Raw genomic sequence first — 27,942 nt, 5'->3', positions numbered from 1 at the left:
ACTTGCCGCCAATTTCGGACAGTCCATTTTCTGCCTGTGAAAGGAAAACGAATAAAAGCAGTGATGGCGCTACTTTTATCCCGAAAAAAGGGGAATATTCTCCATTTCTAATTGCCGTTCTTGTTCAAGGTGAAAATATTGATGACCATCAGGATCAGCTGATCGCCGCACTGGCGACTCGTGTTGCCGTTTATCGAGAGAAGAACAGGAAAGAAAGGGGAAGAAGAAAGCACCAAAGCGGCAACGTCGCATCCTGCAGTTTCAGTCGTTCAGTCGCTTGTGACATCGGCGAGAAGGCTAAGTTTAGGTCGAATGTAGACGAGCGACGTTATCCGCCGACATCAGAGAAATCCTGCGTAAAATTAACTTTCATCAAGATGAATTCGGGAATGCCCGAGCTGGGCAGCAAAATCAGCTTAATATCGAAAGCTGATATTCGGTATGAAGGACGCCTATTTACTGTGGATCCGCAGGAATGTACTATCGCGCTGGCTAGCGGTAAGTTTCGGAGTACCGCCTCTCTCCTTGGTTTCTTTAGCTGTAGTGTCTTTGGTCCCGTTTTAAAACGCCACGTGCCTTGCCCGACAAGCCCCTTCAAACGTTGGTTCCATTTGAGGTGAAATGCGCACTTGGCTGTGTTTTCCGGCGTAGGCCTACGCTCGGCTTCTGTCAAATGGACCAGTGTTGTTTATGTCGCTTAAGTCCGACGCTTCGTAGTTTCAACTTCTGGTGACTTCACCAAACCCTACTTCAGGCGCGTAGCCGCTCCATGTAGTCAACGGCTTTTCGGAGAGCATTCTGACAAATATTCAGGTTGGATCCACTCTGCGTCGGTACTTGTCACCCCCCCTCCCCCTGCCCCCTCATCTGCCTCAAATTTAGCGTCGGTATCAAGTCTTCTTCGAATCGATGGCATTCAGTTATTACCCCATTAGCCTTTCACGGTTTTCTATTAGCCCTGCCATATTTTAATGAGCCTCTTACTGCCAGGTCACAGCTGTGTTAAAATATGTTGTTTCCATTTAGTTGTGCTTATGTCCTGAACTTTCTTTTGCAGTTCGTTCTTTCGGAACCGAAGAGAGGGAGACAAAGTACCCCGTTCCTGCTCAAAACCAAGTGTATGACTATATCCTGTTTAGAGGGTCAGATATCAAGGATATTAGAGTTGTGAATACACAGCCTCTCAATGACCCTGCTATTGTCCAGGTGAGATGTAACCCATGTTGTTTAATTTGTTATACCAAATTCGTGTCATTTTATCCTCAACTTTTCACTTGGCTCACTGTGGCTTGCTCTCATTCGCTGGTGTGCATCCTCTAACACACTCCTTAGAATGCTACTCTGATCTCTGCTGACCGTTCCCGATCTGAAACATTTCCGCATTTGTATCTTACCCTTTTACCGGCTGTAGAGGAAGAACTGTCTATTTGTAAGGTCATCTTTTACCCCTCCTTGGATCATTTCTCAATGAACATACTGAAGGTTTCCCCATGCTGGTTTCAATTCCCTCATCCTGCTGGGCTTTTGGTGTATTGTATGGTGCCTTTTAGATCCTAATTTACTAATGATGTTATTTCTTCCCGGATTGGCTTCATGTAATTCTTCGCTGCGTTGAAAACAGTCCGAGGTAATTAAGTGGTTTTTGTTGACTATTTAGTTTCATGGGTTCTTAGTTCATCTGATTCTGCATTTCACTTCACCTCTCACCTGTATCTATCTTGATTGTGATGTGTTTTCCTTCAAAATGTTTCATATTTCAGCTGTCCGTGCCTCCCAGCATTGGTGGTTCGGCCAACTTCCCCGGACAAGCCTTCCCTCACCCCGTCCTGGGACACATTGGCGGGCCAGGACCTTTGGGACCCTACCCCCAGTCGATGGGAGGTCCAATGGGCGGTATGTCAGGCATTGGTGGCAACATTGCACCGGGTGTAGGTTTGGCCTATGACCCTCGATTGGGCAAGCAGCAGAGTGAGTTGGGTGCACCACTACAGTTGGAGCCTCTTCAGGCAGGCCCTGCTCCTGGTGAGCAGGAGCCTCATGGTATGTAAATGGTTTAGCTTTGGCATGGTTTTGCACGCTTCTCAGCTGCCTGGTATGTACCAATCTTTTTGGAAAACTTTGGTATTTTCTCTTCTGTTGCCTTACATTTGCTTCTTAAGGAGCTTGTCTCTTGTCAGTTTTTGTGGCCATGCTAAAACAAACTATTTACAGCTCTTGTTCTTTTCATTTATTGTCATTCTGCATGCTTGCTCAATGCTTCTTTCATTTGCCTGATTTTGTTTCATGCTTTTTACTTGATAAGAAATTCTAGAATGTTCAGACTCAGATTCTGTCCTAGATCTCATCAGCGGTTCTCGCTCATCAACCCCTGGACTTCTTTCCCGCAAGTCCCCAACAATGGATGCTGGAGTTCAATGCACCCAGCCCAAAGATGACAAGAAGCACCCCCAGAATCGTGCTGTTCAGCCTCCCAACAGGGGTGATGGAAGGTCAAGTCAAAACCGAGATAGGCGAGGAGATCAAGAGCAGAGGCCTCAGTTCAGGAACTACAGAGATCCCCAGCAACAACACAGGGACCAGAACAATGACTACCATGACAGGAATCAGGTTGGTCCCTTTGATTCCAGATTGCCTGTGGGCAGGGCAACTGTTGTGCATTTTATGTTGTAACCCTTTACTTTTGCATTTATAGAGAAACCAGCACCAGCAAAACCGTGGTGGCTGGGTCAACAACCGAGGAATGGTACGACAACGGGGTCGAGGCCGAGGTGGTCAGAATCCCAACTTCCAACGTGCCCCTGGACAACAGTCAGGCCAGAACCAGCAACAACCTCAGCAAGCAGCACCAGGTGCACAGAGAGAAAAGAAGACTCTGAAGTTTGAGGGAGATTATGACTTCGAACAAGCCAACACTGAGTTTGAGGAGCTCCGTAGCAAATTGGCCAAGGCCAAGTTAGGTGAGTCTTCAAGCCTCCTATGTGCTTCATAATTGTTCATTCAGGTTTGATGATGTTTCTTGACCTTTCCTCTTTAGATGCAGACCAGGCTCAGACTAAGGTAAATGGTGAATCTACTAGTGAGAAGAAGGATGATTCTGGAAACGAGACTGGGGTGGAAATCAATGAGCCAGAAGAGGATGATACCGGATTCTATGACAAGGCCAAGTCTTTCTTCGACAACATAAGCTGTGAAGCTGTTGAGCGAAGTAAAGGGTAAGTGTGATTTTGCAGTGTGGACTTTCTTTCAGCAATCCTCCTCACTCATTTCTGTTCTTCTTGCTTTGCAGACGCTCCCAGCGAACTGACTGGAGAATTGAGAGAAAGCTGAACTCTGAAACCTTTGGGGTTGCCTCTGCTAGGCGTGGCGCCTACAGGGGCCGAGGCTACTACCGCGGCGGTATGGGCGGTGGTAACTACCGTGGTGGCTACCGCGGAAACTACAGGGGAAACCGCGGTGGATACCATCAACGAAACAACTCCGGTATCCCCAACACGACACCTGCTAACGCACAGGCACAGCCAACAGGTTAGTCCTTTGCACCCTGAACAGTCTGCATTAAGTTGATGTTCTTCTGTTCACTGTTAATCTTTTTTTTCTTTTCTTTTTTTTTTCATTTTAGGAAAGTAATATCCTGAAAACACCCAGAACTGCTGAATGAGAAGTTTATTTGCTAGAGGCATATCAAGTGGAATGGAGCCAAGGATGTTTTTATTTGTGTATTTGACTGACATTTCCCGTGCACTTGATGAAGTAAGCAGGGTTGACTACAAGTGGTATGAACTGTGTTGTATCCTATAATGGAAGAAAGTATGTGGTGCAAATGGAGAAATAAGGTTGGTCCTCTGATGTCGGCTCATGAGTTTTTTAATTTTATTTGATTGTGATGATCCTGATGGGTTCCAGCAGTTAATCTGGGTGTTTGTAATAAGACAGAATAGATGTAGGGGTGGGGAGCTCTTGGGTACTAGACTGTACAGGTTTGTGCAAAGATCTGATGTTAAATGTTTTTGATTAATGAGCTCCCTTGTGCCTGTGACAAATCATTTCATGCCTGTCCTAAATAATGGCCTTTTATTTCGAAGGTAGCTGTCATATACGTACCTGGTGGCATGGTATTTATCTAGCCTTGCCTGTGAACAACTGCCTGCCTGCACATGCTAAATGTGACTTCAAAGTGTAGGCCAAGTCTGTAATTAAACCTGTCAATTTAGAGATCCCTGTATAGATCAAATTTATTTAGGCCAAAGACGTTGTGCTTGATGTAAGAAAGGGAATTTTATGTTATTTGTAAACAAATGAAAGTGTTTTAAGACCATGTGGACAGGAACTTCTTGGAAAATGGAAACTTATATTGAAATGTAAGAAGACTACATTTTTGCTTGTAGATGCAAGAAATGGTTCATGTAGATATATTTTGTTATTTTTTTATGTACATCGTGGATTTTGACACCCAGGGTGGTGACTTTCGTGAAACGGTTTCATTTTTTGATTTATTTATGCCAGTCAACATGTCGGACCGTGATGGCGAGACGCACAGTGTGATACTAAATGAAACGAGCTATTGTATTTATAGAATTGGGTTACTGGCACGTGGCTCATTTGTTTCTTTACTGAACTTTGCTAGCAAGAGATTAAATAAAAGATGTCATTGCTTAATGCTTTCCATGTTTCTAAGCTTATTACTTTCATTTGTCTTTCAATCTAAATTTTGACTGATCTCGAAGTTTCCATTTGGTACAATTCTAGCAAGTGCTGTTTTAACTGTGTATTTAGTGGAGGAACTCTTCATGAATTGAGTATTTAACATTGTTGCACATGAATTAGTGTTTATTACCTCCTTTACCTAAAGTTCAGTTCCTTGAGTTTATCTCAAGTCTCATTTATTTTCATATCGACTTTGACTTATTGATCAGTTTGACTGAATTGTGCCAGGTCGTATGTATTACTGTAAGTTATCTGAATGTGTTGCTGTGCAAGTGTTTTTTTCTGGAGCGGATATGTCAAAGGTATATATTGTAAATTTTCAAAGTTTGTTGCATGTGTTGTATATGAATTGGTCGGTCTTCCTGACATAGGATGTCATACTTCACATTTTCCTGGACCATTGCAGGTTTAGAAGCCTGCATTTTGTTGGCCTATTGTTGAGCTGTTGAGGCAGTTGTCAGGGATTTTAAGATTTGCTGTTTGAATACAAAATGTTCTTCTGACTCCATCTGTTAAGGGCTGTGGTGTGTGCGGTGTGGATAGAAGTGACTCCATACGCCTCGTGGGCTTCCTCTAAGGTTGCAATTGTACTGACTGCATGGAAATGGGTGATCTCAGTGTGGAATGTTTCCCAAGGTAGACGAAACTGCAGTGGTTGCTCTTCAAGGGTCTAGTTTAAGATTTAGAGTGTTGTTAGTGTGCTGTTTCGCAAATCTTGATGTTCAAAATTTGAGAAAGCACTCGCAGTGTAATCCCTCAACACTTGCGGCACATTAGCTTTTTAATTTTCAATCAAGTATTGTTCATCTTAATCTGTCCTTGTAGTGCTGAGGCCCGCACAGTGGGCTCGTGAGCATGCAGTGAGCCATTGCCTAATCAGTGAGCAATGTTACTTTTGGCCATCAATAAATAAATTATCTGAATCAATCCCTTCCGTTGTCATTGATGTTTACCTCTTATTATTGAATCCTACACGTACTTGGTGACAAGTTTTGAGAAGTGAGCCCGGTCGGGAATCTGCGCTGCGAACAGCTCGCCGGAATCCAGAACCCATATGGATCCTGCTGGGGCTCTCTTGACCATGTGGAGCACTGCCTTGGACGCTGCCCGGGTCCTGCGTGACGTGGAGGGGTTCCTTTGACCTAGGGCTAGCAAACCCTTAGCTTCGAGTCCGAACAGAGCCGAGTCGCATCCTCTCCTCTCTGTTCCCACAAGGCACCGCCGCCGCCACCCCGAGTGCGAGAGAGAGCGAACTCAGCGAGACGTTGGTTCAATGCAAAGAGGCTTACGATTGGCGCGGGGTGTCGCCGCCCCCGCCCTTGGCCTGCTCGCTGTCTGTCTGCCCGCAGCACAGGCTGACCACCCGCACGCCCGTCCTGGCGAAGTGGTCCTTGAAGCTGCGGGTGGCGCCCACCACGCCGTGCTGCGCCGCGCAGTGCGCCGGGGAGGCCCCGAAGGGTTGCAGCCCCGCCACGCCCCCGTTGTTGACCACCACGCCGCCGCAGTGGCCGCGGTCCCGGCCCATGTACTCCATGGCCAGCAGGCAGCCTCGCAGGACGTTGGCCTGCAGTGGCAGAGTCACTGTCGTCGCGTCGCGTCGCGCGTCGCTGTCTCTCTCGCTCGTGGGGGCCACGTCTGCGTGCAAGAGAGAGAGAGTCCCGGACCGGTGGGCGAGCTGCGATCGCCTTGCGGGTAGGCCCGCCCGCCGAACCGGTGCGTGTCGCGGGCCTGCCTATTCACTCTTGCCAGGCGCTCTGCGCTCGCTAGACTCGCTAGGATCTTGAACTAGAGAGGCCGCGCCACGAGTGATGTGCCGTATGGTCTCAGGCCTTACGGGCTCACCAGGTTGACGTGGAGGTCGTGCTCCCAGCCGCCGCCGCCCAGCAGTCGTGGGTTGTTGAACATGATGTCGACACCGCCGAAGCGCCGCACGGTCTCTTCGAACACATCTGTGAGGCAGCCAATGGCAGCGGCGAGCCGCGCCACGTTAGCAATACCGGGCCGGGCCTCGCTCCCGGAGGACTCGCGGGGACTTGCCTTTGAACTGGTTGGCGCAGGACGTGTCGGCCTGCATGAACACCGCCCTGTCCGCGCCGTGGTGCGAGCACAGCTTGGCCGCCGCCTCCAGGCCCGCCTCGCAGTGCGTGCCCGTGATGACCACGCTCTGCGGCACTCAAGGAAGGCATGAGCCGAGTCGGGCACTGTGTTATCGTTTTATTATCAGAGAGGGAGCCTCCCCTCACCCTGCCTCACCTCGGCCCCCTGGCACAGCAGCTCTTGCGCCGCGCCGAAGCCCACGTTGGTGGTGCCCTCCGTGACCAGGCCCACCTTGCAGTGCGGGTCCATCAGGTCGTTCCTATCGGCACCGCTGTGGCTGCGGGACGGACCGAAACGTCTTGGTCGGTGGTTCTGCTTGACCGCGAGAAGGACTCGACTCAGTCAACCGACTCAAATGCGTCCAAAAGTCGCCTAAATGGCGTGTTGAAAAAAGTTGAGATCGCCGGCCCATCTCTCCTGCCACTATCACTCCAACAAAACACAGCACAGCATGCGGACTGATCTGATTCTGACCAGTGCAGGGGCGGGAACAGGGCGCGCGCACAGTGCTGGAGTCTGAGGGCGGTCTGAAGGCAGGGGCCATGGCGGAGCAGGTATTTGGCGGGCCCCACCAAGGGCCCCACCAAGGGCCCCACCAGGAACGCCGCCCGCCCCAGCTGCCCCAGCATGGCGGCGGGAATGACTTTCCACTGATAATTTGGTTGAGTTCGTCAGCCGAATTGCGATGATGTCCTGAAACGGTTTCCATGGCGCCAGCGACAATGTTCATCACCTCGCGGTGTTCGGCTTCTTGCAGGCGGAGGGCGGAGCGTCCCTTTAGCGTCTGAGTCTCTCAGTCTCAGTCGTCGCAGAGGAGCTTCTCCCGGAGCAGGGGCCTGCGGTGTGGCGGCACGAGCACGCTGAGCGCGGCGACCAGGGCCTCCCTGGGCAGGCGGGGCCGGTGCGGCAGGTCGCCGAGGTGGTGCACCCAGACGTGGCCGGCGCGGTCCCCCGACACCAGGCTCAGCCCGTCGCGCGCCCAGTCGACGCGGGTGAACCTCTGGGCACGCTCGTTGACCACCACGGCCACGGGGCGCGCGGAGGCGGCGCGCCGCGCGATGTCCCACACCTGCAGCTCCTTGCCCGACGCGGTGGCCAGCAGCGTGGCGTGGCACGGCGACCAGGCCGCGGACTCCACGGCGGCGTTCTGCGGGCTGCACAGCTTGACCAGCGGCTCCTCCCAGCCGCGCAGCCACAGGCACGCCGTCCAGTCCGCGCCCGCCGTCAGGTACAGGTTGCCGCAGAAGGGCGACCGCCGGATGGCGTAGATGGGGCCGGCGTGCGCGGCGCTGAGCACGGGCCGGCTGGAGCGGCGGTGCACGTGGCACTCGGCCACCACGCCCTCCTTGGTGGCGACCAGGTAGCGCGTGCCGGGCAGCAGCGCCACGCACAGCGCCGACAGCACGCGCGGCTCGCACGCCCCGGGGTCGGCCACGCCCTTGGCCGCCTTGGGGCTGGACCGGCCGGGCTCCGGGTAGTGCTGCACGCGGCACAGCGGGTACGACTCCCAGTCGCGGTCCAGGTTCCACTTGCACACCCAGCCGTCGTCGCCCACGGCCAGCACCTCCTCGGCGCTCGCCACGAAGTCCGTGTACGTGAACCACTGCACGTCCCACACGGGCGCGAAGGCCGTGGGCGCCTTGCCGCTCTGCAGGCGGCGGACGGCGCGCGCGTCCTCCACGTGCAGCGACACGTCCACCACGTACACGTGGCCCGCCTGCACGGCCGCGGCCAGCAGGTTGGGCCGGTCCGCCGAGAAGCTGAGGGCCGTCACCGCGCTGGAACAGAACAGGGCAGCCGGCATCGATCGTGGAGCGTCGCCAACTACGCCAACCGAGCGAGGCGGCGAGGGCTTTGCCTGGCCCTGCCTCGCCGCGCTCGACTGCGAGACGGAACGCATTGCCCGTTCACAGTGGGTCAGAAGACTGGAGCCGGTGGCCAAAATTCTAGACGCGCTTTGAGCTCTAGACGGACTCGAAACGAACGTGTGACCCCACTAATTGATTCCCTCGTTCGGTCGGAGAGCAATCCTATTGGCGGGGTCAGACGTTAGGTTCGAGTCCCATTTAGCGACTCTGGGCCTTCACCGGTCGTCTGGTTCACTGCGACTCCCCAGGTTCTCCAGGCCCTCCAGGCCCACCCATACCTGTCCAGGCGGTAGATGCGCTCGGGCTGGAAGGGGTTCTTGATGCTCCAGCAGCACACGAGTCCGCGCGCCGGGTCGTCCGACAGCAGGTAGCAGCCGTAGCCCGCGGCCAGGATGGTGCGGTCCTTGCCGTTCCACGCCACGCCCGTCACCGTCAGCCCCTCCGTGTCCGGGTTGTACAGCTCGAACAGCCGCGTGACCACGTACCGGAACTCGGAGGGCCTCTGCCGCGCCACCAGCCGGGGGTGCCCGATGAAGATCTCCTGTAGAGAGAACGCAGCACGCCAATGGCAGCAGCGGCGCCGAGTGCTGTCGCGGCACTGTCTCCCTCGCACCTCGGCGAGACGCCCCATGAGTGCGAGAGAGACGGACGTGCAACAAGGGCGGACGCACCTGGCGGCGGCGGTAGCTGTTGGAGGCCAGGAGGCGCTCGCAGATGGTGGCGGCCAGGCGGAACTCCCTGGACTCCAGCAGGTCCTGGCTGGACTTGAGCAGACGGCGCCGCGGAGACACGGGCTGCTCGCCGATGCGGATGATGGTGGTCCTGGAGGCCGCCTCCCTGGCCGTGGCGGCGGCGAGGCGCGCCCAGCCGCTGCCTCGCACCTTGGGCCTGTCCGGCCTGTCCGGCCTGTCCGGCCTGTCCGCCGCGTCCACGCCGTCCTTGTCGCTGCCGTTGCCGGAGCCGCTGGCCGGCGTGGCGGAGGGCGTGGCGGGGGCGGTGAGCAGCGACCGGCTGGAGGACGCCGGCGGCGCGTCCTGCCGCGGGGCGACCGGGGCGATGGCGCCGGACCTGGCGCCGCCGCGGCCCGCCAACCTGCTGGCGATGTTCACCTTGCGGAAGGTGTCGTACAGGTCCCACTCGGTGGCGAACAGCTTGACGCTGCTGCTGTGCACCGCCATGGTCTGTGTGCGCTGCTTCTTGGTGAGCGTGACGGCGGTCTGCGCCTCGGCGTGGTGGCGGTGCCGCAGCCGGCCCTCGGCGTACGTCAGCCAGAAGTAGTGGCCGTCCTCGCGCCGCGACCGCGCCGCCTCGTCGCCCGCCTCCGCGCCGTGCCACGGCAGGCACTTGCTCACCAGCTCGAACAGCCAGAACGTCCTGGTCTCCTGCAGGAAGTACGTCGTCCGCGGCTCCGGCGGCGGCTTGTAGTGCCGGATGGCCTGCAGTGCCTGCAACAGGACCAACCCGATTGCCGAGTCTCGCGAGTCCCGGACAACGCCCACGCGGTTCGCGGTACGCGGTGCTGACCTGCAGGATGGGCGTCGGGATCCGCGGCGGTGGCGTGGACGCGGTGTCGTCGATGTCTCCCTCGCCGCCGTCCTCGTCCTCGTCGCCGTCCTCGCCGTCTTCCCCCGCCGCCCTGGAGCCGCCCCCTTGGCTGGCCGCCTCAGCGCCGGCCTCGGTGTCCTCGTCGTGCCGCTCCGAGCCAGGGCCGCCGCCAGGGCCGCCGCCAGGGCCCGCCCCGGAGGAGGGCGTCGGCGTGCGGTCGTCCGGGAGGGTGGCGATGTAGCTCTCGGTGGTGGTGCGCACCACCTTTCACAGTGACAGTGAGTAAGCTCTCGCCGACAGTCGGTTATTTGCCACGCACAGCCGGTTCACCTGGCCGAAGTCTTGGAAGCTGTCCACGATGAGCGGCTCCTCTTCATCGTCCTTCCCCTCCTCCTCGAACCCACTGAACACCAACGGCTGCGGGGTGACGTCCTCGTCGTTCTCGTCGTACAGGCGAATCCTTTCGCTCCTGAATCCAACATTCACAAACAGGCATGGCGAACACCGCAGGGAACAGGGCAAACAGATTCAACGTGAATGGAGCCCCTGTCCTGCCGGGGAGATAAAAGGTGCCGTGCTGGCCCTCGGCGCCTCAGCGCAAGGCGAATTACCTAACCGCGGGATGATGGGTGGGAGGGGGAAAGGGTGTGTGCTGTGTGTGCTCTGCGGTTGGGGAGGGAGTGCGTTTCCGATCGGTGGCTCTCGCGGCCACTCGCGGCACTGGAGACTGGATCCGGAATGAACGTGCCAAATGCGACAGGCTCTAGGTGTTCCTAGACGGCAATCACACGGCATCTGTGTGGGTGGCAAAGTGCGAGCAGTTCCGAGGTGCTTCACTCATTGGTCCATTTTGCTTTTTGATTCCTACAGTGCCGGCGGCCGCGCGGCGTGCAGTCCAAACACTCCCGAACCATGCATGGAGAAGTACCAAAATTGGTCACGGTCGAAGACTTTAACTAGCGACCCCATTCAAGGCTCTTTCGGCGAAGTTCGCCGATGCGTCACGAACAAGGTGGAGAATGCACCAGGGGCACAAACAAGGCGTTAGTTACAAAACAGCTGACCAATACAGGAAAGGGAAGCTGTTCGTCCCAGGCGTCCACCACTCCCGACATTAAACTGGTATTTCGGGGAAAAGGCAGAATGAAACTATACTCATAAAATGATTAGACTTTCTATTTGTTTCTCAAGTTGATGTTGCTTGAGATGATACAAGTTGACAATGCGTGGCATGGCGGCTTGAAAAACGTTCCAGCTGTAGCGTCGCTAGTTTGGCTACCCTGCGTATCAAAGTAAACTTCGGCCAACGGCACGGAGCCTGGTTCGCGGGCCGAGGGTGTGTTTTGTAGACAAAATTATCTGATCTTCCAAATCCGCTATGCCACCTAAAAAGCGAGATAAAGAAGGAGAAACGTCCAAAACCCAGCGGTCCGATGCGGCGAAAAATGACCACGACCTTTTCCTGCAAGCATTTGAGAGTGAGTACTGTAAAATGGACGTTGAAATGTGGAAGCGGCCGCTGCGCTACGCCCGGCCATTGCCTAAGCCCAAGGCCCAATGCAAAACAATAAACAATTCTTGTCGAATTATTGCTGTTGGGTTTCCGCCCAAACGCCCAGTCCTGTGAGGGAATCGTCCGTCTAGGTTTCCCGTTATAATTGGCGTAAATATTGCCAGCCTCTGCTATGGATGGGAGGCAGAAGGCCTCTCGCCCGTTCCCTCCACTTATGTACAGGTTATGCAGCCCTTTCATTCCGGCATTCCGACACAATGTTTTTTTTTATTCAAGTTGCACTCAGTTAAGGGTTGGAGTGGTACAAGAAATACTCAATGGGATAAGAAATTTTCGTTTATCTTCATTATAAAAGTCCCAGCATCATTTCCAGTAGTTTTGTTTATAGTCTTTATTTAAAATTTTCCTCACTTTGTTTCCTTATTTCAAACGTTCAAAACTACTAAATTATCATTTCTGTCCCCTCTTTCTTTCTTCCAGAACCTACACAGATTTATAGATACCTTAGAGTCAGGAATGCAAATTCTGTGAGTATTAATAATTAAAGACACCCTTGTTGCTCCGGCATGTCAACCTCTCATTCAACAACATTTTTGTCTCTACTCAACAGCCAATATTTTTACAACGCAATCTTAGTTACATGCAGTACCGCATGTCCAGGAGTCATAAAAGTCGAAGAAATTTTGAGGTGGATTCAATACTAGAAAGAGTATCAAAAAGTCTTGTTCCTGCTGCTCTCAGGGGCGGTTTTATGACCATTACTTTCCTTGGGTTTTATGACAAGAAACCTGGTATGTTTAAAACTTTGGAAATCTCTTACTAAGTTCATGCCACTCACTAATAGAAACTTTTAAAATCAGTCCCTGCCTGTGAAGCGCCCAAAGAACCTGTAAAAGTTGAGACACTGCTGTTAAAAATATGCCACAAGAAAAGAAAGGACACCACTTCACCAGTTATGTCTGTAAGTAGAAGAAACTGTTGTCTCTGAATTTTATATTGTGTCATTAGACGCTATTTCATTGTATCACATTTCATTTAAGGTAACTGTTGGGACGAGTATTGTCCCAACTAATCCATCAGAAGAATGTCCTCCTCCCAAAGCGCCAACAGTTTCAATTTCAGTCGATGAATTTTGTGAGGATCCAGGCGAAGTGAAATCGTACCATCTACTTTTGAGGGTGTATAATGCCCCAGTCAATGGAGCAAACGGCAGTGATCAAGAATCTGGTATGTTCTACTGCAGTTTTGTTAGGGGGTTGTTTTAACTCTTTGGATAGTATGATATACTAATGGTGACCTTATTTACCTTCAGTGGAACCTGTTACCAAAAGACGCAGAACATCAACAAGCCGTGATGAGATAAAATTATTTGGGACAGACCTTGTGATATATGACAAGCAGAAGCAGTGCTTGTTGGGTGATGGTGATTATGAGTTACTGATGGATGAGCTGGTGCAACCAAGAAATTTACCCAGGAAATTTCCATCCTGGGAGCCAATTGGAGATCTCAATGAGGTAATTATGTTAGAACACAATCCACTTTTTTCCCCCTACTACTCAATGTTACTTTTGAATTCTCTAAATCAATCTTTTGGATGGTGTGCTTTCAATTGTATTGCTTGTGAGTGACACAGTTCAGTTTGTGGGTTGTTGGTTGATATAGAAACAATGTAAAAACATTAAGTTGTAGGCATTTTTTTCTAAATTAATTTTGGGAAAATAGATTCAGAATTGATTTTGAAAAGTAAGAAACTTTAATTGTTTATTAGCTAGTTCAGGAAAGCTGCATCGGTATAGTTTGGGTTATGTGTCTTCAAGTCAGGTGGCAAGTAGAATGATCTCAGATCCAAACAAATTGTGTCCTCCAACATATTTTTATTTTGTGTACTGCATAAACATGTTGAGTGTCAGTGCCTAGACAGTCTAGACTACTTTTCACTTTGCCCTATTAGCTTGCTCCTCTGCAGCGTCTGCGAGAATTCGCAGTTACAGATTTTATGGTAAGTGCCAATTCAGCATGTCTTGCTGGTTGAGCCACCAAACAATTCCTTGTGCTTCACATAAGCATATTCTAGACTTGCCCCCCTGTCCGTGTCAAGCTTAAAATGCATCTTTCCGCTAAGCTGTCAATAACTGAGAGCATTTGAACTTAGAGACCCAACTTGATGTCTGTTGTACATAATTTAATACATCATTCTATCATTAAAACTAACCTGGTTGATAATGGGTTGATGGAAGTGATCCTGCTCCTTTTCCCTTCTTCAATAAGGAAGTGTCTTATATTTTACATCAACTTGTTATCATTATTAAGATAAAACAGCTTAAACGTCACATGTTGACAAACGTACATGTGTGTAACAAAAATAATAATAAGAAAGTTTAGAATCCCTTAGTATATACTTTCAACATAAAGTTTGGCCTCTGACTACCATGCAGTACATGAATTGGCCAAATAATTTGCCTACTAGTCTTCTTTTGCTCCAGTTGATTTGGAGAGGACACCCTTTGGGACAAGTTAATGTACATTGTTTTCCTTGCCTGGAATCCTGTTTGTTATACCTATATGCTTTATGGCTTGTTTTCCCTTCCCTCTTGTTGATTGGTGGGTTATGGGTTTGTGTTTGTCTAACACCCACACCTAGCTGAGCTTGTTTGGTCACTCACTAATTTGTTTTCGTGATAAGGCGCACGGCACTCCTGTGTTATCTTACTCCAATAATATTTTGTTCCATAATTAATAATAAGCTGTTGCATTTACGCTGACAGCGTGTCTTTCCTCCTCAGGATTGCAACTCCTTTGAACTCTTTTCTAACGGACCTACCCTCAAGTTCAAACTGGAATGGTCTAGAGAACAACGGAGCTCCTTTGTAGACCGCCCTCGCCTCATGCCATCCCGAGAGGAAGAAGTTCTGGATAGTAATGGAAATAAAGAAAATAGACAAGGTAACAGCTGATACTTTTTGAAGCTTCTGTGTATCTACTATTGAGTCTTCTAATTGCTCTGTATGCTGTTTGTCCTTTTATATCAAGATCGGGCCGCTAAAAAACAAGTTGGAGACAAGAAAGAAGAAGACAAGAAATCTGGAAAGCCTGTGATAGTGTATCAGTTCCACTACAACAACAATTCTCGTCAGCAAACTGAACCTTGCAGTGACCTGCACTGTCCATGGTGCTCATTAGATTGTGGCTCTCTTTTTTCTCTACTCAAGCATCTCAAACTTTGTCATGCTAGGTTTACTTTTACATATACTGTAAGTTGCAGTTTTCTGTTATCGAAATTTTAAGTTTCTTTTTTCCTCGTCCTTAAGAGAAAACACTTTGTTTTACAGCCCTTACCTAACATGGCTCGTGTTGATGTAGCCATAAACGAGTCTTATGACGGATCTTACACGGGATCTCCTCATGATGTGATTGCTCAGCCTGGAGGATCTGCGTTCTCCAGAAATGGTCCGCAGATCCGCACTTCAGTGTCGAATATTCTTGTTTGCCACCCAAAGAGACAAAAGCCATCACTGTCTGAATTTGTGGAGTTAGAAGAAGAATCCGGTGACTTACAGCGATCTTTTATCACAGGACACAATCGGTAAACATTCACTGTGACAGGTCTTCATAATTTAAAGTCTGTTTTAGAAATGTGCTTATAATTTACGCAAATTTCTTGTTTAGTCTGTATCATCACACCGTAACTTGTCTACCTGTACATCCGAAAGAGATGGACAACGACTCGGAGGGTGAAAATGACCCTAAGTGGTTGCAAACCAAGACAATGATGATGATAGATGAATTCACTGATGTCAATGAAGGTGAAAAAGAGCTGATGAAGATGTGGAATCTTCATGTGATGAAAGAAGGGTAAGATGCAAAATGATGATCAATTTTCAATTTGATTGATGGAAGTGAGTTGTTAAACACATATTCTGCTTTGTGTTGTTTAGATATGTAGGTGACTGTCAAGTACCTACAGCATGCACTAAATTTCTTGAGAAGAAAGGAAAGGAATTGCTGGACAAGAACTTATATCGAAATTTTATTGTCCATATGTGCAGTTTATTTGACTATGGACTGGTCAGTCCAGTGGCACTTTATCAGATAGTCCAACAACTTCACGAGATGGTGAAGGACCATCATGCTACAGCCATGCAGGGATCATGGGAAGCACAGAAAGAGCATTGGATCAAATCTGGTGCAAAGGAGAAGCAAAATACTCCTTCTCATTTCAAGAATCAAGCTCCCTCTGGATTGAATGTTGACCCAAGTGCTCGCCGAAAGCTTTATAGTCCGGGATCATACAAGAGTGAAAGTCCTAGTAGACGCAAAACCCAACAACAAGATGACGATGATGAGGAAGATGATGAGGAAGATGAAGAAGATTATGAGGATGAAGATGATGAGGATGATAATGAAAAAGCTGGTAACCAGAAGAGTAGCTGTTCCAGTTCATCAGCTTCATCCACTTCAAGTGATTTTGTCACAACAAAGAAAAAATGTGTTAGTAGTAGCAGTAGTTGTAGCAGCAGCAGCAGTGATCCCGATAAAAAGAAAATTGTGTCTTCTAAAAATGGGTCTTTTCCTCCTAGTATTCATTCCCAGCAGAAGGGTCCACTTATTCTAGGGAAAGCCCAGTCCACTCAGAGCCAGAAACCTTCATTCAATCTAAACTCAAAACCTCAGCTAGCTGATTCTGGCAGTGCTGATGCTCTTAAGAGGAAGTCACCTTCACAAGGGCTCTCTCCAAGTCCAAGTCAGAATAAATCAAAAAGTATGAGTGGTTTCTCAATTGAACCACCAGTTAAAAAGAAAATAGTTACTCAACCAAATGGCAAACCTCAGGCAATGTCCTCCCAACTTGGAACTGTGAGCTCTGAGCTGAAAAGAAAACTGACCTCATCCATCGGATCAACTGTATTCCCAGCCGGCTCTTCCAACATAAATGAGTCCAAAAAAGTAGTTGTAACCAGTTTGAGCCAGCACATGCAGCCAGTGGGTAATAAAGGCACTTCTCAAGGTGTCAGCGATCCCAAGAAACGAATGTCGCTTCCTGCTATAGCTACAAACGGAACAAAACCTCAAATTAATTGTGTCACTAATTCAGCTGTGCAAAATAATGAATTTAAAAAGAAGCCCACTATTTCAAATGGTGTTCCTCTATTGGCAGATGGAAAACTTATCTCCAACTGTACTGTAGAGGTGTCACCTCTTGTGGAAGAAATTGTGTCTGCAAGCGGCAACAAAGTCCCTTCTACTACCTTTGATCTAATTGATACAAAACGGAAGCCTAGTCTTGGACCGAATTCTATTGGAATACCAACAGATCTGGAAGAAAATGCCATACAGCGAAGGAAGTCCATATGTACTGATTCTCCATCAACTCAAGACAGTAGTTTGGTTTTACTTAGAAGAAAATCATTTTCCAGTAACCAAAGCTCTGAACCCAGTCCGATTCAGACTGTTCCTTCCAAAGGAGTTACCAGCTAGTTGTTAACCCTGATCCTTTGAATATGTGGTCTAAAATTTTGCTTTGCTTTTCACTTAAAATGGTGAATTGGCTTGTGTGATATAAAATTCCTATTTTCCATGTGTTCTTTTCTCCACACTGCCATGGAAGCACTATTATGCTGCTTTCATCCTAGTACTGTGCCTTTGGCATTTAGTCAAATTAAATAGCCTAGCACCTCAAGTTAAAAGGAAAGCAAGGATTATGTCAACTTTTCAGAGGCACAGGCACTGAGGTGTCCTTATATATATATGTATACACGTATAATAAATATGGAAGTGGTAGCGTGTGTATGTGTATGTGCGCCTTGTGCCTACATATGCACACGCCTCTCACTCAAGTCTGTGAATATGTAGTATCCAATGCAATATTTTTTAGAATTGTTATTATGGACATTTGACATGTACCATTGTAATTCGTGCATCACTGTCAACCAAGTGCTCGTCTACTGCCACTCAACAGAGTCTGCTTATTTATTCTAATGAGAATTGAACCTTTAATGTGTGGAGTAAACAAGCCACAGGTAATAATTTGTAACCTGACACTATTTTTGAGTCTTTTGACCATTTTTTCTTGTTCCAATACATGTAGGTTTGTGTCCAGTACAATTTTCAATCTTTGATAAATATTTAAAATTTGCAGCCTGTGTATGGTTTTTTGAAGGGAGTCGGATTCATTAGGTCACCTTAACCTGTCTTCTTTAAGTACTGTTTATGTATTTGTGTTATGGTCCTTGCAATGGCCTTTTAACTTAGCTGCAATTTAATTGTATGAACCATTACCATTTGATTTAATGTGTGATTTTTTTTTTAAATGTGTGAATGCTGCAGTTTTCGTATATAGTTTACATAGTTGTAAGATGTGAACATATTTTACAGATCTAAAGTCTTAAATGAAAAAACGTCTTACCCTTTCCTGGGTTTACTTAGCCACTGATCTGAGCAAATCTTAAGTCAATAAATGAATTGTTATGAGAAATCTGACTGAGAAAGCAGGTAATTGTTATGAAAACCACTTGCTCTGCTATATTTTCCTTTATGAAGACTGAAATCTTATGTTTACCTTGTATTTAAATTTTAATTTAACAGTGGAATTTCATGCTCATACTGTCATAGAGTATTTTTTTTTGATGATGTTCTCTTCTAACACTATTAAATTGCATGCAAATGGAACCCCTTTTGATACACAAAATTTTCTTAACTGTCAAATATTTTGTTAAGTGGCTGATTTTACAGAACTATCAATCTTGGATGCAGAAATAAAATTGTACATTGTATCTGTCATCATGGTGTGCTTCATTGACTTGTACAATTGTATTTTCCCCATAGCTATTCTTATATTTTTTATACTGTACATGTTATTTGATGCAGCAAAGTTGTCATGCAATTGCAGAATATAAATTTATTCACTTGCTGCTCAAGTTATTTTTGTTGATTACAATAGCATATTTTGAAGTGTTGTTGATATGTGTGCAATGTACGCTGAATTTTCCATATTGGATTTTTAAATGTTTGTTTCCAAATTTGTCTTTTTTAAAGGAACTTTTGACTCATGCTCCTAATGGTGTCTGCCAGTGTAATTTTTTTAATCTTATTCTTTTTGTTTTTACTTTATTGCTGTCTGAAAGAAGTGTTTGATGTGACTTTTTGAAATCAGATTGTATGATTTCAAACAATGCGGTTTGGAACATGATTTCTTGTATCTCATCGAGTTGCAAAATAAAACAACAGGTATTGGTGTACAATGTTAAAATTTATAACTTGTATGTTTGGATTATAGTCTTATGTATAACAGGAAACCAAAGATTGGAAGTGGAAGTTCCCTTAGAGCAATTAGTACTGTTTTCTTTCTTAAATCTTACTTTTTAAATGACAAACTAATATTGATTAGTAGCACTGTTTTTGTTACTTTCTTGAAAGAAAGCAAATTAAACTGGAACTTTTCTCATTGGGTTTTTAATTCTAATGCTTGTTGCATTATTGGGTGTGTAACTCCTCATCTGTGAATCTTAATGTCTGGGCCTTCACAATTGATGTATTCATTTTCCTTTTATATCCAGGCATTTCCCTTGAATATGCAAGCAAGTGGGAGAGGAATATTTATTGTTTTGATGGTTGGAAAATTATGTTGTTTTATGGTGAAGTTGAAGCCATAGCATTAAGTGAGATTTTTTTTTTTTCGTTTTCCTTTTTGTTGGACTGTTAAGGTTACTTTACTCTCCTAATCTTAATTTCTAGAATTGTTTCCTCCTTGTTTCAAAGATTGTGATGAAAACAATTTTGTGTACATTGTGCCTTTCTTACTTTTAATGGTCTTGTAGATCTCTATGCAGTAGTCATGTTAATCAATACAGGAGTCGGTCTTTTCACTTTGTTAACCAATACTTAAAGTGTGGAGATGTTTGTTTATCCAAACACCATGCACTCTATTATATGAATGCAACTCCATCTTTTATGTGTGTGTATGTTCACATTTAACACTGCCAGAATGGTGTCATTTAAGTTTGTCCTTGGGTATTGTATCAAGACCTGTAATAAATCAGAATTCTTTATACTTGATGTGTAAATTCCTTTATTCAGAATGTTCTCACAACAAACATCAAATACTTTTGTTTTGAAACAGACTCAAGTTTTTAAAATTCAGGACAGATAGTGCACCTTGAGAGAGAGACAGAATGGCCTTGGTGCAGTGCCTGTGGAAAGTGCTGTTAGAAGTACACTATTTCCCACCTTTTCCTTTCCCAGCGCTTTCCGGCCCGGGAACGTTAGAACTCTTATAGAGTCCCTACGGCTCTAGAACTCAACTCTAGTCTAGGACAGTAAAATTTTTCATCACCAAATCTCAGAAGTGAACTAACGTGAACGTGAATCAGGCCCTGCCCCTACCCGCGAAAGCATCCCAGGCACAGGCCTCCCATGCATTCCCTCTCCCTCCCTCCGTCCCTCCCTCCCCCTTCCCTCCCAGTCGTTTGTCGTTTGCGCTTTGGCTGGCTGCGCTCGCGCTCGCCGCTGGGCTCGGCTCGGACTGGACGGACTGGACTTGGACGTAGTGGCGTAGCCAGCGAGAGAGGTTGTCAAGTGACGGAACGGCGGGGAGGTCGCAGCGGTTGCGTCGCGTCGCGTCGCAAAGGGTTCATTCATTGGCTTTTGGCCCGCATCGCATGTTCGGTGCCGTGAGTCATCAAGGCGCAGTGTAAGGTCGGTGCTCTGCGGAACGGAACGGAATGTCTCAAGACAACGACAAGAAGAAGCAAGTGCGTGTGTGGTGCGATGGCTGGTAAGTCGAATCGGCCCTGGCCCTGGAGGATGTTGGTCGGGGCGAAGCAGTGGGCAGTGGCAGTAGGGGGCGGAAAAGCACAGATCGCCGTGCAGCCGCAGCCAAGGCTAGGGGCACTGACACGGACACGGGCTTAACCTGCCTTGCCCTGCCCGCGGCCCGCGCTCGCTGTCGTCATGAAATAATGTTTAGGTCGCAGTCGCTTCATCGTCCATCGTCCGCCACTTGGCTTGAGGCCGCGGGCCGTTCTGCGGATGCGCGACAATGTGGCGCGGCAGGGCGCCGTGGCAACGCAACGTGCTTAAATGCGCGCGTGCGGTTTCCGCGAACGACAATCTAACCTTGAAAAACACTAGACGAATCATTCGACATTTATTACTTGTTTAGCAATCCCATTGCATGAATAGGGCTCCTCAATTAATAATTTAAAAAATGGAGACAGAAACTTACAAAACAAAAACAATGACACATTGAATTGGTGTAAAAATAAAAATGAATGAAAAAAATAGACAAAGTTAAATTTTTTAAATAATTTGTCACAATATTAATAAATTGATGAATTTTCTGTTTTCTGTACACTGGAGACATTTGATTTAACCACTGTCAACCTGTTTGCTTTGATTACAGCTATGACATGGTTCATTTTGGCCATGCCAACTCATTGCGTCAAGCCAAAGCTCTTGGAGGTTACCTGATTGTTGGAGTGCACACCGATGAAGAAATTTCTAAACACAAAGGACCACCTGTGTTCAGTCAACAGGAAAGGTGAGTGGCTCCTGTTCCTAGTTCTTGTTATAAAATCCTCCTCATTATTATTTATTATTTATAGACTTTAATAGTAAAGTAGTTGCATGAATGTTAAGTGATTTAAGTTTAACAAATAAAAGATATGAACAGAAAGAGGGTTGGATGCAGCCTCAAAACAGAATGGGGGAATAAACCATACATGAATAATAATAAAAATAAAAGAAAAAGATGTGATTGTATTATCAAAGGAACGGCTGATAATGCTTTCCTGCAGCATGCATTCTGGGTCAGAAAATTATTTTTGTGGTCATTTCACTCCTCTAATCTAGAAAAGTCATGTTTACTCTGCACCACTCCATTTGAGTTACCTCTCAAACTCATCTGAAAACATGTAATTTTTACATTTTGTTGCTTGCAAAGTGTGTTAAAAAAATTTGAGGTCTGCAAATTACAATTTGAAATTTTTGATTGCAGATATAAAATGGTGCGAGGCATTAAATGGGTGGATGAAGTCGTTGAAGGAGCACCCTACGTAACAACACTTGATACCCTTGACAGATATGGTTGTGACTTTTGTGTACATGGAGGTAAGTTCCAGCAATTGTTTAGTTTGAAATTGTGCCAAACTAAAGCACTTCACATTGATTGATTTTTGTGGTTTAGATGACATAACCATGACAGCGGATGGGGTGGATACTTATCACCTAGTCAAGAGTGCTGGACGATACAAGTAAGTACTTTAAGAAAAAAAACACCCAAATTGTTTTAGTGTTTTGAAGACTTTTTGATCATTTTGTTATAACTTCTTTCACCTTTCAGAGAGGTATCAAGGACTGCGGGTGTGTCAACAACTGATGTTGTTGGACGAATGCTGCTTCTGACAAGAGAACATTTCCGACAAGGTGAAAGAGAGTATGAAGTTAGCCGTGAATCTTCCTCTACTATGGGTCTTGACTCTACTGCACGTAGCCCGTGGACTCGGTGCTCTCAATTTTTACCTACTACCTCAAAAATTATTCACTTTAGTGATGGCAAAGAGCCTAAGGTATTGATTTTGTATGAAAACTGAATCATAATTTAGTATAATTAAAATAAAATATAAAATACTATCATTTTATTTCTTTTGACATTTTTCAGCCAGGAGATAAAATTGTCTATGTAGCAGGAGCATTTGATGTTTTTCATGTTGGTCATCTGGACTTTTTAGAGCAGGCTCGTAAACTTGGAGATTTTCTCATTGTTGGTCTTCACACTGATCCAGTTGTTAACAGATACAAGGGTAGTAATTATCCTATAATGAATCTTCATGAACGTGTGCTTAGTGTTCTTGCGTGCAAGGTATAACCAGTTTTATTTAGTATCTTTTACTTCACTCTACTGACCAACTAATAATTATTTGATTTTAGTATGTTTCAGAGGTTGTTATTGGTGCTCCTTATGCAGTAACAAAAGATCTCATGGAGCACTTCAAAGTTGATGTAGTTTGCCATGGTAAAACTCACATTTCACCAGATATTGATGGGAGGGATCCATATCTTGAGCCAAAAGCCCAAGGTAAATTTGTCACGATTGATTCCCAAAATGATATGACAACCGAGAAGATTGTGAACAGAATAATTATGCACAGGTTGGTTCCTATTGCTGAAAGGCTTTACTCTTATTTACTTACGTCATTACTTACTACTACATTGCACTCTGTCTTTCTTTTGTAGACTGGAATATGAAGAAAGGAACAGGAATAAAGAAAAGAAAGAACTTGCAGCTTATGAAGCTCACATGAAAAATATTCAGAGCAAAGTTCCCTGCAGTAACCATTGCAGCAACAGCAAACTGAACAGCTCTATTGGAGGTTCACAACCTACAAATGTATCAAACTAGACATTTTCTCGTTTGAAAGAGTCTCAAAAGGGAGACAATTGCATCCCCTGAAAATGGTCTTAAAATGTTATTGAAAATATTGATAAGACAGTCTTCTTGTTTTAAAATACCATTCAGCGTCTAAGTGCATCTTTGAATGTCAAAATACTATATAAGTCAGTTACTCAAGGAGATGATAACTCTTATGGATATTGGTCTCTACCTTTTCACCCTGTATGTAGTTTCCAACCTGTAAAAAAAATCATATTTGTTGGCTTCTTAAAACTTCATCATTCCCAATCCATTGGCTCTCACTGGACCGTGTAAATTTGGTTTTCTGAATTTTCATAACCTTTTTGTTAGCTTTGGTTCCATTTTCCATTTCCATTTTCTTTTTGTTTTGCTTGAGGTCATTCCTCACTTGAGTTTAAAAAAACAAAAACAAACGAAATTGCCCTTTAACACTCATGCAAGGCATGTCTCCTTTTTACTGTTCCAGGGTAAACCCAACCGTGAATGGGTCTTCCTGTGAATAGGTCTTCCGCAATTTCTGCTTGTTCTGAACTGTTTTCCAACCTTGTGCTAAGTTTTTCTCGGTCATGTTATTCCTTATCACTTACACTCTTCTCATGTGATAGATGAAAATGTAATCCTTGTACCCTGTAGGAGTGATAGTAGGTACGGTTTAGTTATTGACACTGCGGCAGGTAATGTTGGAAATATTACTACGCTTCATTGATTGAACTCATGTATTGTGTTCTTCCTTCTACAAATAGGTTTTTTTTTGTTTTGTTTTTTAAAGTGAAAGTTTCATTTATGCTTCCAGTAATTTTAAACTATTTGTTGCTGATTGACCTTTTGAAATCACTTATTAAACAAATTTAAGTCATTTGAACAATATGTTAATTTTGTTCATTTTGATTGACTGAACACTAAGTAGCATAAATTCCACTCTTTTGATACTTTTTTCAACCAAAACTTTATGCATTGACAGCTTTGTCCTGCAACAGTCAACCAGTACACATTCACTGTAGGTTTTGAGTGCTAGGCGAGCTGTAGGTGCATAGTGTGTTTGTGATTTTTAATGATCATGGAATGAATGGACATTCCATCCATGCAAAAACTTTAGATTTATGTATTTGTGTTGTACTGTTGATAATGTTTAAAAATTGTTTTATTTTGTATTGGAGCTTTTAGTGCCATTTGCTGGAAAGTTTAACATGCTTCTCATGATCTTCTGGTATAAAAAATGATTGATGGAGTTCAGTGTTAGAACCCTGTGATTTGATTGCTTTTTCTTAGAGTTTGATTTCTGGCACTGTAGTATGTTCCTATATTTTTTCTTTGACTGTTGACAGTTAATGCTAGTCTAACAGTTGAAGGAAAGCATGTGGCTCAAAGAATCTTCCTTAACTGTCAATACCATGCTCATCCTCTCATCAATTTCCTATTACTATTACTAATTAATTTTGAGATCCTGGACTAGTCCTATTTTTTGTTCTGTGAGTCGTTTGATGTAAATTATTTTTTTTTATGTGGAGTGTAGATCGTAGTACTTGAGCTGTGGCGGAGTTTTGATTTTAGTGTGTTTTAATGCTGCCCATTTTATTTTTTTAATTCTCTTGAAGATGGAAGCAGATTTCTATTTACCTTTTCTTAAATGACAAGAGAGAGAGAGTGTGCAATAACTTCTTTAAAGTATTAGATTAATATGCTTTAGTTAGAAGAGAATTGATATTGTATTTTGAATTAGACTTGTATTCCAAGTTCAATTAGTTAATTCCACGCATATGCCTTGTTTTTGTCACTTTGTGATCAAATTAAGATGAAGTGCTTCAAGTTTGTCTTCCACTCCTAGGTTTTTGTTTTTGTTTGTTTTTCTTTTTTTTCAATTTTTATAAGGAAGTCAGTGCTGCTCGCAAAATTGAGACTCTTTAGTCTGTGAAAGTATAAATTGCTGGCATGTATTCGTAGTATGTTTTGTGCTGGTGTGTATATGGGTGTGTGCACTGGTGCGTTTGTCTCTGCGTGCATGTGTGTGTGCGTGCGTATGTGAGCGTGTGTTTGCAAGTGTGTTTGTGTTGGTTTTTTGAGTGAATAAATTTTATGCTATAATTTTCGCTCAAGGGCTCAATTTTCTTGCAGCTTCTCAAGCACATCATGATAGAAAATTTTATAAGGATTGGTATTTTTACTATGCTGCTCTCTACTATAATAAAACTAAATCTGAAGCCATGAAGTTGAGTTGCTGCCATGTTTGTAGGAATAAATTTTGTGGATAGCTAGGATCTTACTGTTTGCCTGTAATTTGCATGAAGTAGTCAGTTTACCTATTATTTCAGATTAGTTTCATAGCATGTATTGTTGTTATTATTGCTACTTCCTGATTATATTTAAACCTTTTTGTTGTGGACGTAACTAATTGTATGTGTTAAAAACAATTTTACATGAGATGATGTATATTATTATTTGGGTTTATGTTGTTTTTATATCTTCCCATTTATTCCAATTTATGGTTTAAGTGAAATGAAAGTTATTTCTGAAAAGCTGCTTGTTTATGTGCTTTTTTTCTCAGAGCTAAAATTTTACAAATCTTCTTACTCTGAGCAACAACAGTTTACAGATTTTTCTTATCCATGTATTTTTTGGGTTTCCTTTTTTTTGCATCCTATGTCTAATGAATAATTCAAGAAAAAAACCAGAACATTACGACACTGCAGTGTTTATTGTAGTACACTGTAGGAAAATGTAAGTTAACATTCCATGCATTGTTGTTTTGTAATTCTTATACTGGGTCATTCTGGGTAATATTTGTTGTTACAATTCTATATTTGAACGAAAAGTAGATGTAGTCACGATTGTCCCATGACATTCTTTACACTTTTATCCCGTTTTTCACAATGTTGGATGACTGTTTTGTCTTTCAAAACAGTAGATCTAGTAATTTTGTGTTCTGGCATAGGTTTAGGCCAATATATTTCTTAAAGTTTTACCCCAACACCACTTACCTATACACTATTGTTCTGCTATTCCAAGTGAAATATTTTTCCTCTTTTGTGGAGACCTTGTATTGTTCACAAGTTTGAATTGTAGCTTATTTCTCAAATTGCCTTGTTCTTTGGTCTGTTGCCTAGTCATATCACCAATGTAGATAATTGGGACCTGATTTCACACATCTTGTTGCTATTTTATCGCCTAACGGATCGTCAATGGACCAAACAAAATAGTTGAGACATCTAAAGAAATCTTAATTAAGTTTACTTTGTTCAGTTCTGTTTATTGTATATATATAAAGGTACTTCATTTAATAAATGCAATTGTGCTGTTAAATGATATGTTGTCTCTTATCACATTTCACTCAAGCAGAATCCAAATGCTGCAAAATTTGGAGAGCCAACATAGGGAACTCTTTAGCCCATACCGTGAAAAAAGCATGAGGTATGTAGCTTTCTTTTGACAAAAAGGGTTTACCACCTCAGATTTGTCTGACATTTATACAGAACGTTGCTACGGGTCTAAGAAACAGATGCACGGTGCCCAATGGTCTTTGACACATTCTATTTGGTGTGGAAATGACTTCCTGGAACACAGGTTTAGTTGAAGAAGCTGGGGAGAATGGGCTGTCTACCTACGCGGTGCATGCTCAAAGCTTAAGAGCCTTAAATCCCCAGTACAGAAAGAGAAGCCCTTCAGGTTTTGCTTTGCAGGCCTCTTTGCCACAAATGTAATGCCAGGTAAAGGTGATCCCACAATGGGTCGGTCGGTCGCAGACGGTCGGTCGGACGGTCGATCGGCAACGCTGTGGAGGCTTATGTGTCTCGGTGGCTCCGGGCGCAGGCGCAGGCGCAGAGGCAGCGGCCGCCTCGAATGAGGATTTGGATTCGAATCCCAATGACAAATTTATTTTCTTTAGCTGGCCTGGGTTCGGCTCCCAGGAGTGAATCTTTTCCTAAGTTTACTTCTTACATCCGGTACCATCACTCTAAGATTGATCGCGTTGCATCTCAGTTGCTAGTTGGCTGATATGGTAGAGGTGTCAGCTGGCGGGAGGAAGTCCTGGGTTCGACTCCCAGGTGGGTGAATCTTTTTCCTCAGGTTACTTCTCAAATCCGGTACCATCACTCTAAGATACATCGCGTTGCTTCTCTGTGGCTGGATGGTCGATATGGTAGAGGTGTCGGCCGGTGGGAGGAAGACCTGGGTTCGATTCCCAGTTGAGTGAATCTTTTCCTCAGTTTACTTCTCAACCCCGGTACCATCACTCTAAGATAAAGACGTGTCGCACAGGTGTGTTGTCGTAGCTCAGGTGGCAGAGCGATGGGCCGTGGAGGCCATGCGGCAGCACATGTTTCCCGTTGGACCTGGTTCGCTACCAGCCAGGTCAGGTTACTAACCCTTTATGATTGCCCCTACTCCTCTCTCCTTCTGGGAGGGGGGGTAGGGGGGGTGGGAGCCGACGGCGGGAACTCTTTTGCATCCTAGAGGTGATATACAGAGAGCAGCGCCACCAAGATAGACCACCCATTTGCCACGCTGACGGAGGCTGACGGCAGGAACTCTCTTTTGCATTCTTTAACAGCCAAGATTGTTTGGAAGATATCTGGCCTTTAATTCAGTGTATGAGCCGCGCCGTCAAGGTAGGCCACCCATCTGACACGCTGCTGCAAAAGCAGCACCGCGGCGGAAAACATGAGCCACACTCTTATCCGGGATTCGAACCCGAGTGCTTCTCTCTACGACCAACACCTCAGCCCCCTGAGCCACCGAGACTCTCCTCAATGTGGAGCAGTCTGAACTTGGGCTAATTGTACCGCATTCATGCAGTCAACTGAGAAAAATG

The 27,942-nt window shown here is 45.6% G+C and overlaps 5 protein-coding genes across 15 annotated transcripts; 3 read left to right on the top strand and 2 right to left on the bottom strand.

Moving 5' to 3' along the window:
• Window positions 1-243: 243 nt before the first annotated feature.
• Window positions 244-5,631, top strand: LOC117651311 (protein LSM14 homolog B-B). Of its 7 annotated transcripts, none has more exons than XM_034395202.1 (9): window positions 244-498; window positions 1,058-1,206; window positions 1,622-1,627; window positions 1,761-1,893; window positions 2,339-2,607; window positions 2,693-2,957; window positions 3,035-3,212; window positions 3,287-3,525; window positions 3,620-5,631. In XM_034395202.1, exons 1-9 carry the CDS (start codon window positions 378-380, stop codon window positions 3,625-3,627), a joined length of 1,368 nt encoding a protein of 455 aa, XP_034251093.1. In that variant the 5' UTR covers window positions 244-377; the 3' UTR covers window positions 3,628-5,631. The 7 variants fall into 7 exon arrangements, with proteins under 7 accessions (XP_034251093.1, XP_034251092.1, XP_034251091.1 ...); XM_034395201.1 differs by having other exon boundaries at window positions 2,327-2,607; XM_034395200.1 differs by having other exon boundaries at window positions 1,761-1,968.
• Window positions 5,113-7,489, bottom strand: LOC117651201 (15-hydroxyprostaglandin dehydrogenase [NAD(+)]-like). Its single transcript, XM_034395013.1, has 7 exons — window positions 7,276-7,489; window positions 6,958-7,078; window positions 6,742-6,868; window positions 6,547-6,653; window positions 6,065-6,268; window positions 5,262-5,374; window positions 5,113-5,146 (listed from the first exon to the last, which is right to left on the bottom strand). The coding sequence occupies exons 1-7, from the start codon at window positions 7,428-7,430 to the stop codon at window positions 5,113-5,115; spliced, it is 861 nt and encodes a 286-aa protein (XP_034250904.1). The 5' UTR covers window positions 7,431-7,489.
• A 111-nt stretch (window positions 7,490-7,600) lies between these two features.
• LOC117651200 (WD repeat-containing protein 78-like) lies at window positions 7,601-8,605 on the bottom strand. Its single transcript, XM_034395012.1, has one exon. The coding sequence runs from the start codon at window positions 8,603-8,605 to the stop codon at window positions 7,601-7,603; it is 1,005 nt and encodes a 334-aa protein (XP_034250903.1).
• A 2,894-nt stretch (window positions 8,606-11,499) lies between these two features.
• Window positions 11,500-19,775, top strand: LOC117650217 (polycomb protein suz12-A). Of its 4 annotated transcripts, none has more exons than XM_034393458.1 (12): window positions 11,500-11,692; window positions 12,208-12,254; window positions 12,338-12,518; window positions 12,588-12,688; window positions 12,768-12,954; window positions 13,040-13,242; window positions 13,680-13,727; window positions 14,512-14,671; window positions 14,759-14,979; window positions 15,058-15,311; window positions 15,395-15,580; window positions 15,664-19,775. In XM_034393458.1, the coding sequence occupies exons 1-12, from the start codon at window positions 11,593-11,595 to the stop codon at window positions 17,201-17,203; spliced, it is 3,228 nt and encodes a 1,075-aa protein (XP_034249349.1). In that variant the 5' UTR covers window positions 11,500-11,592; the 3' UTR covers window positions 17,204-19,775. The 4 variants fall into 4 exon arrangements, with proteins under 4 accessions (XP_034249349.1, XP_034249347.1, XP_034249351.1 ...); XM_034393456.1 differs by having other exon boundaries at window positions 14,494-14,671; XM_034393460.1 differs by lacking the exon at window positions 13,680-13,727 and having other exon boundaries at window positions 11,501-11,692.
• Window positions 19,776-20,191: 416 nt separating this feature from the next.
• Window positions 20,192-26,435, top strand: LOC117650218 (ethanolamine-phosphate cytidylyltransferase). 2 transcript variants are annotated; one of them, XM_034393461.1, is made up of 8 exons: window positions 20,192-20,498; window positions 21,126-21,263; window positions 21,720-21,832; window positions 21,909-21,975; window positions 22,065-22,290; window positions 22,383-22,583; window positions 22,652-22,872; window positions 22,958-26,435. In XM_034393461.1, the coding sequence occupies exons 1-8, from the start codon at window positions 20,446-20,448 to the stop codon at window positions 23,121-23,123; spliced, it is 1,185 nt and encodes a 394-aa protein (XP_034249352.1). In that variant the 5' UTR covers window positions 20,192-20,445; the 3' UTR covers window positions 23,124-26,435. The 2 variants fall into 2 exon arrangements, with proteins under 2 accessions (XP_034249352.1, XP_034249353.1); XM_034393462.1 differs by lacking the exon at window positions 20,192-20,498 and adding an exon at window positions 20,546-20,690.
• The last annotated feature ends 1,507 nt before the right edge of the window (window positions 26,436-27,942 follow it).

Source organism: Thrips palmi, unplaced genomic scaffold, assembly GCF_012932325.1.
Source record: "Thrips palmi isolate BJ-2018 unplaced genomic scaffold, TpBJ-2018v1 HiC_scaffold_5, whole genome shotgun sequence".
NCBI classification, from domain to species: Eukaryota; Metazoa; Arthropoda; class Insecta; order Thysanoptera; family Thripidae; genus Thrips; species Thrips palmi.
This window is presented reverse-complemented; position numbering and strand designations above follow the sequence as displayed.

What these genes read in the sequence shown, in the direction of transcription:
- LOC117651311 (XM_034395196.1), top strand. Translation starts at nt 378, where the DNA reads ATGAATTCGGGAATGCCCGAGCTGGGCAGCAAAATCAGCTTAATATCG. An exon ending in TGGTGAGCAGGAGCCTCATG is followed by an intron (nt 2,041 to 2,326) that starts GTATGTAAATGG and finishes GTTCAGACTCAG; the next exon opens with ATTCTGTCCTAGATCTCATC. An exon ending in GCTGTTGAGCGAAGTAAAGG is followed by an intron (nt 3,213 to 3,286) that starts GTAAGTGTGATT and finishes CTTGCTTTGCAG; the next exon opens with ACGCTCCCAGCGAACTGACT.
- LOC117651201 (XM_034395013.1), bottom strand. Translation starts at nt 7,430, where the DNA reads ATGCTGGGGCAGCTGGGGCGGGCGGCGTTCCTGGTGGGGCCCTTGGTG. An exon ending in CTGTTCCCGCCCCTGCACTG is followed by an intron (nt 7,079 to 7,275) that starts GTCAGAATCAGA and finishes TCCGTCCCGCAG; the next exon opens with CCACAGCGGTGCCGATAGGA. An exon ending in TTAGAGGAAGCCCACGAGGC is followed by an intron (nt 5,147 to 5,261) that starts GTATGGAGTCAC and finishes CTGCCTCAACAG; the next exon opens with CTCAACAATAGGCCAACAAA.
- LOC117651200 (XM_034395012.1), bottom strand. Translation starts at nt 8,605, where the DNA reads ATGCCGGCTGCCCTGTTCTGTTCCAGCGCGGTGACGGCCCTCAGCTTC.
- LOC117650217 (XM_034393456.1), top strand. Translation starts at nt 11,593, where the DNA reads ATGCCACCTAAAAAGCGAGATAAAGAAGGAGAAACGTCCAAAACCCAG. An exon ending in GAGTCAGGAATGCAAATTCT is followed by an intron (nt 12,255 to 12,337) that starts GTGAGTATTAAT and finishes TCTACTCAACAG; the next exon opens with CCAATATTTTTACAACGCAA. An exon ending in GTTTTATGACAAGAAACCTG is followed by an intron (nt 12,519 to 12,587) that starts GTATGTTTAAAA and finishes TTTTAAAATCAG; the next exon opens with TCCCTGCCTGTGAAGCGCCC.
- LOC117650218 (XM_034393461.1), top strand. Translation starts at nt 20,446, where the DNA reads ATGTCTCAAGACAACGACAAGAAGAAGCAAGTGCGTGTGTGGTGCGAT. An exon ending in TGACTTTTGTGTACATGGAG is followed by an intron (nt 21,833 to 21,908) that starts GTAAGTTCCAGC and finishes TTTGTGGTTTAG; the next exon opens with ATGACATAACCATGACAGCG. An exon ending in AACAGAATAATTATGCACAG is followed by an intron (nt 22,873 to 22,957) that starts GTTGGTTCCTAT and finishes TTTCTTTTGTAG; the next exon opens with ACTGGAATATGAAGAAAGGA.